A 6,823-nucleotide genomic window follows, 5' to 3' on the forward strand; every position below is an offset into this window, starting at 1 on the left:
AAATGAATCACTCGTTCTTAGAAGAATCTCTAACTTCGGTTTATCGTAATACGATGGGTGAGGTCCGACGACTACAAGCCTGTGAGCCCTCTCCCGCATATCCTCAACTCCTTGCTCCCTCCTCGTTCCTCTGTAACCGCTCGGCAAAAGCACAGCCCATCTCCACCTGTTCCACGCGGGCGCCTGTGCACCGAAGGCTGGAGGAAAACACAACCGTGTTAAGTGATCTTGCTTTAAACTCATGATGGTTCTTCGCCCCGGCCGGTAAATGCTGCCCGCCCACTACTCTCTCGCTCTGTGTCACTGTGAAATAGATGACTATCTCACACCTCTACGCTCTCCTTAAGCCAGGTTCCTGACTCTTGTCCAGACGCTGCCTTCTCTCCTGCTCTTGTGTCCGTGCTCCCACAGAGAGGCAAGGTGCCCATGTGGCCATGATGTCTTCAAAAGGATGTCACTCCCCCCTCCACCTTTTCAGTCCTACCTCATTAGTTTTTCCCTCTCCACTAGATCTTTCACATCAGCATGAAAACATGTTGCTGCTTCTATCTTAAAAAAAAGAAAAAAATCCCTCCTGGCTGTCTGCTCTTCCTTCTCACCTGCCTCTTCCTATGGAGGAGTCCTGGCCTCCTCTGGGGCTCTCTCCTCAGTTCCAGCCACTCTCACTTCCATACTGACTTTCCACTTTCTCTCTCCAGGCCAGGCAAGAATGTATCCAACCGCCTGCAGGAGTCTCCTTTTGGATTTGTAATAGTTCCCTCTCCTGACTCCCAGCCCAGCTCCCAATAGACACACACACACACGCCCCTCCTGCTTCGTCTGTGGTCTTCCCCATCTCTCTCAGTTGCTCAGGCCAAAATCCTGGGAGTCATCCTTGACTTGTCTCTTGCTTTCATATCCCACATTCAACTCGGCAGCAAAGCCTGCTGGCGCGCCCTTCAGAATGTATCTGGAATCCGGCTACTTCTCACCACATCCCCGCCAGCCTCCTGGTCCAAGCCTGGAGCCCCTCTCTTAATGGCGTCTCTGCTTCCATCCGCGGCTCCTGCCCTCATTCTATTCTTAACACAGCAACTAAAGCAATTCTGTGAAAACATAGGTCAGACGATGTCACTTCTCTGCCCAGAACCCTCCATGGCTTTCCATCTCACTCAGAGTAAAAGCCAAAGATCTTCAAATGGCCACCAGGTGCTACATGACTTGACTTCTTACTACCCCTTTGAACTCATCTGCTCTTCTCCCCTGGCTCACGCCACTCCAGCCACAGGCCTCCTCCCTGTTCCTTGAGCTCACCAGGCATGCTTCTGCCACAGGGCCTTTGCACTTCTGTTCCTCCTGCCTGGAATACTCACTCTTTCCCCGGAGACTGCATGGCTCACTCCCACGTTTCCTTTAGGTCTTCAGTCACCTCCTCAGGGAGGCCCTCCCTGACTGCCTTATTTAGAGTTATAATCCTCTATATTCTCTAACCTGTCCCTACTTTATTGCCATCCAACAAACCAAATGTCTTATTTATATAAGCGTTAATTGTCCATTTCCCCTCACTAGAATGTCAGCTCCACAAGGCATGGGATGTTGCCAGTTTTGCTCACTGCTGCATTCCCAGTGCCTAACATCCTGCTCATGACTGTTTGTTGAATGAATAAATGATCACATAGAAACACATTAACTATCCTTGTCACCAAACTCCCTACTTTCCAAATGCAGTGCTTCACTAAATCCTTCTCTGTCTAACAGGGTGATTCTAGACCTTATTTGCAGTTCCAGGTGCTGGCTAATTATCAGAAAGTAGATGTTTTCTCCTGTCTCCACCGCGCCCTCCCTTTGTGTCTGAGGAGCCCCTGTTCTGGCCTGGGAGAAGCCACTTTTAAAGATCTCAGTCAAGGCTGGCCCTTGTCTCCCCCCATTTCAGCTGGTCCGGGCTTTCTTGCCCTGACACCAGGCAGAAGCCTCCTTGAATGCAAGAGGCTGTCTTTGCTTTGAGCCTGATCTTCGAAGGACTTTTCATAATCTTGGATGAAGATCTCTTCTCTCCTCCCATCCCCCAAATCGGTTGGCTGTAACAGAGAGTATGGAGGCGGACCACGATTTCCACGTAACCGTGCGCAGCATCTGCGCCAAAGAGCTTGTTGGAATGGATTCAAGCTACAGACATATCCAGACAAACACAACCAGATTTTAGATGAATCAGTTGCAGCAAGACTATGGAATCGACCACGGGTGCAGAAAGGACAAGCTCTCATTTGTAAAAGATCCTTTGCCAGATCCTACTGATGTCATTTACTTCTTTGCTCCCAGGCCAGCCCTTTAGAAACACAGTGGTACTCTGAGCCAGCCAGGATCTTGGCCCGGGTGTTGGGGTCCTCCTGGAACACTTCTGAAAGCGCTGCTGTGAGGCAGCTCCCTTTGGCCAGACCCTCCTGCCACCCAGGGGGAGCGCAGGGCTGCCAGGGGCAGGGGAGCACCTGGAAGGATGGAGAGCGGAGGGGGAGGGGATAAAGGAGGACAGCTGGGCTCCAGCACCATACACCTGCTGCGGGGTGGGTGTCCAAGCCCAGGTCTCTCCTTCCCCTGCCTGACCTGGGGCACGTCAACTCCCCCCACGTGCCCCCGCCAGTCTCCAGTGTTCTTACCTGTGAAGGGTCAGAATAGCACCTGCCTTGGGCAGTGACTGTGGAGTAACGAGGGGGCCACCCGTGGTGGTCCTAGTAATGCTACTCCAGTTACCCAGTCAGTCAATACTTACTGGACACCCACCCCAGGCCCTTCCCATCACAGAACCTTCACTGCTGGAAACACACCGCTAAAATGGACACCCGCAAATGACAAATTCCACCAGATAACTGAAGGGCCATTCTTCTCTACGGAACTGCTTTTGAAAGAAATAATTTACATGTATTTAATAGAAACATACATATTTATAGTAATCAATACATGTGTGTTTTTTAAGACTGGCTAGCCCCCCCCCCCCCCATCCCCCGAGGTGGTGCTCTGGCAGGACCTGGGCTGGCTGTGACTTAGGCCAGGTGTGTCCAGCTTCCCCGGGCTGGCCACGCTAACCGCAGGTGAGTCATTTGGTCTTAATCAAGTTGGTGAGGCTGGAACAGCCATCCTAGCGTGGAAAACCACCTCCCAGGGCGGAATCCTAGAGAGCGCTTCGTAGGGAGAGGCTGCGAGAATGGTAGGAAAAAGGACATCCTGACAGCTGGGTGTATTCCTTTTAGGTTTATGTCTACATTTCTACATGTAGGGGCAGAGGGATGGGGGATGGCCGGGCTAGGATGGTGGTGGTGAGGGAGGGAGGGCGGGGGCTGGGGTGGTGGTGGTGAGGGGGTGGGGGAGGGTGGGGACTGCGGTGATGGTGAGGGGGTGGGGGAGGGCAGGGCTGGGGTGGTAGTGGTGAGGGGGTGATAGTGGGGAGGGGGTGGGGGAGGGTGGGGAGGGGGGCCGGGGGTGGGGGTGGTGAGGGCGGTAGCTGGGATGGTGGTGAGGGGGTTAGGGGGCTTCGGGCTGCGGTGGGTGGAGGGCGAGGATGTTGTAGAGAGAGGTCGCCCTCAGGCTCTTTCCAAAAGGCATTCCTCTAACTTAGGCCTGGAGTTGGGGTTGGGGTCAGCGTCAAGGTGAAAGGAACAGGAAGTACGTTTGGAAAATTGTTTTTTATTGGGGTGTGGCTTCCATTCCGTCTTAAAAATATGGCAATCGTGTCTTCCTTCTATAATTAGAAAAAAATGTTAAAAATGAAGAAAACTCTTACGTGGAAGACTTTTGATGATGGCTGGAGGCGCTTCCTGTCGTTTGTTGACTCTGACGCTGCCATGCACCGCTAAGGTGGCAGCTACACCAGCTGCCTCCTCTTGGTCTCTGTTTCGCGTGGTGCCTCCCTGTCATTCTAGAGACTGTCACTATTACTCGGGGGCAGACCTTCCCCAGTGAGGAGGGGTGGGGCCAGAGCAGGTACTCCCGGAATGTTGCCATCAAACCGCGTGTTGAGAACCTCAAACTTTCTTTAATGAATCTCTTTCACTTGTTTGAGTGGTAGGTAATAGCTAACATTTATATAGTTTTTCATCATTTACAAAGCATTTTATTTACATTTTTGATTATGACCCTCAGAACAACACAGTAAGGGTAAGTTTTGTTATTATTAATGTTACCTTTGTGAACTAAAGCTCAGAGAGGTTAAGAGACTTGCCAGTGATCACACAGCCAATTAGAGGCAGACTTAAATTTTGAGTTCCTTACAGGGTAGCTCATGATGTAGCTATCGTATTTACAAGCCTTGTTACAAATCAAATCACCTCATTTGGTTTTCTAACAGCCTGTGCATTGGAAAGAGGGGATATCATCATCTTTTTTTAATGGGCACATTAAGGAAATTTCCAGCGTCACACAGGGGTAAGTGGCAGAAGACAATGCCACGGTTTCTTTGCTCTCTGCTTCCAAGTTTGTGCATGTGATGAGCAGGGAGGGGAGGGTGTAATGTTATCAGAAAAAAGGAAAATGCTGCTTTAATTATTAGTCTCTGCGCAACAATCATTTCACAGCTCAGCTCAGAGAACTGGCAAGTCCCTAATCTCAGGCTTGCAAATGAGAGCATAAAAACCCCAACAAGTGCTGTGGCTTTTGTTGCCCTCCCTCCCCCATTTCGGATCCATCCACTGCTCTGTTCCCACACTGACCGCTCCCTCCTTCCCTGAATGTCTCCTTGAGATCCAGGAGGCTCGTCCGCCTGCTGCCATGCCAGCCTATTTTGGATCTCTAGAAACACCTATGAGCCTGAATTCTTTTTCCAGTTCTTTCCGGGAGAGAGACCTCAGACGACTTTAGGCAGAGGATAGATTTCAGATCAGATGGGGAGGTTGTGATCGGCACTATTCATCCCTCACTTTTTAACTGTGATACACTCTAATTGGCCGGAGGTGCTGCCAGTGTGGGCCACCTGGAGCCAGTCCTGGGGCACAGAGAAAAGATGCCGTGCCGGCTCTGAGAAACCACATCCCGAGGGAAAGGAAGCAGGTCGTGAGGGAAAAGATCTTGCTGGCCCATCCTTTCCGAGGTGGACCGGTGGGCCGGCGGGAGGAGCAGGCGGGCAGACACGTGGATGCTGGAGGGTTACTCTTCCTCTCCTGCCTCTGCGCCAGGTCTACCCAGCTGCAAAGATGTGTCCCCTTCTGGTCGAGAAGCAGCGTGGAGACCTCATAATGAGCAGCGCAGGCCCAGAGCCTCTTGTCGGGTTTCCCCAGGTGGCACCCTTTTGCATCCCAACACCCCCAGTCCCATCCTGTTAGCATCAGACCTGGGCACCTGCTCTCCCCCTGCCTGGCCCAGCTGCAGCGGCCTCAGGGGGGACCTCGAGGGGGTCTGGCCACATTTAGTGAAGCAAAGAAGACTTGGCTCCCGCAGGTCAGAAGGGATGCCCTCGGCGTCTCTCCCTCCACCAAGTCCCCTCAGCAGTCCCCTTTGATTCTTTTCACTGTCATTTTCCCCATCACCTTCTAACACCTTCTAACATGTCAAGAAGCATAAAGCAATTGGCAGAGAGGAGATAAAAGGAGAGCGTGGGCCTTCTAATTTCCTTCCTCCTCCTCCACTCCTCCCCCTGCTCCCCCGCCAAATTCCTAATAGTATTTGAGAAAGAATAATGAGCATCAAACAAACAAATAAAAAGCAACTCACCCCTGCTCCACCTGTGGGACACGGTAGCCTGAGCATCGTAACACAACAGCAGAAGCAGCAATGTCTTCCAACACATCTTTTCCTCCAAAAAGGTGAAAAGTCACCCCTCAAACCCAGTGGGACCCCAGGAGCTACAGGTATGGCCGTACTGGTCGTCCCAGTGTGGCGATATAGTTCTTACCACCCTTCCCTTTCAGAAGTGCAGAGATGCCCTCTCCTGCCTCTGAAGGGTGGAGGCAGAGGCTGCCTCCTGAGCGGGGTGGGGGGTTGGGGCAGAAATTGGGACCTCTGTTAATCCGACTCTCTCCGGGATTGGGGCACTGGGCTTGCACAGACAGACTCTGTTTTTGAGCACATCTGGAGTGACTCACGGCGCATGTGATCTCCTTGGCAGTGGGGCGGATAAATATAATTTCTGTACTTGAGTTCCATGTGTTGGATGCACCCACTGGAATTTTTCTTTAACAAACAGACTCGCAGAACTTGTTAGAGAGCCCGGCGAAAAGTTGGCTGCTGTCCCCGTCCACACATTCACACCAGAGCCAGGGGCGAGGGCTGCAGGAAGAGCTGGGACGCCTGCCTGGCAGATGCTGGGCGGACTGAGCCCAGAGTTGCCTTCAGGACAGCACAGTCATTGTGATGTCTGGGCTCAGTGTCACTTGTCACCCTTCCCTGGAGCTAGACCTCACGGTGTTGGTGTCTAGAGCCAGCTCCGAGAGTGTCCCCAGGCTCTGGGCGGGTGGGGTGTCGGCCGGTTGCAAGGGGCAGAAGTAGAGAGGTGCGTGGTGTGTAGGTGTTGGACGAGCAGCTAATGATCCAGGGGCCGTAGGTGACCCTCCCCTATTCACATTCACAATATCTCAGTTTCTGGGCTAGACCTGGGACCAAACCACTTTGATTCTCCCAAGCAAAATGGTAGTGTTTTTCCGTGATCATTTTTGGGGGGTATTTAATTAATTAATTTTTATTGAGATATAATTGACATGTAACAGTGTATAAATTTAAGGTGTACAGTGTGTTGATTTGATACACTTATATGTTGCAATATGATTGCTGTAGCATTAGCTAACACCTCCATCATGGCTCATAATTATCACTTCTTTTTTGTGGTGAGAACGTTTAAGATCCATGATCTTTTTTCTTTTTT

General features: G+C 51.5%; 1 protein-coding gene across 1 annotated transcript in view; it reads right to left on the minus strand.

Annotated features, from left to right (window-relative positions):
• The window catches only part of FAM180A (family with sequence similarity 180 member A), a 16,920-nt gene extending 10,599 nt beyond the window's left edge, over positions 1-6,321 (minus strand). Inside the window, exon 1 of the mRNA XM_008542300.2 lies at positions 5,677-6,321. Within this exon, the coding sequence (XP_008540522.1) occupies positions 5,677-5,752 (76 nt within the window). The 5' untranslated portion in view covers positions 5,753-6,321. The remainder of the gene's footprint in view (positions 1-5,676) is intronic.
• Between the last annotated feature and the right edge of the window lie 502 nt (positions 6,322-6,823).

The sequence above is a fragment of the Equus przewalskii genome, chromosome 4 (assembly GCF_037783145.1).
Source record: "Equus przewalskii isolate Varuska chromosome 4, EquPr2, whole genome shotgun sequence".
Classification (NCBI taxonomy): Eukaryota; Metazoa; Chordata; class Mammalia; order Perissodactyla; family Equidae; genus Equus; species Equus przewalskii.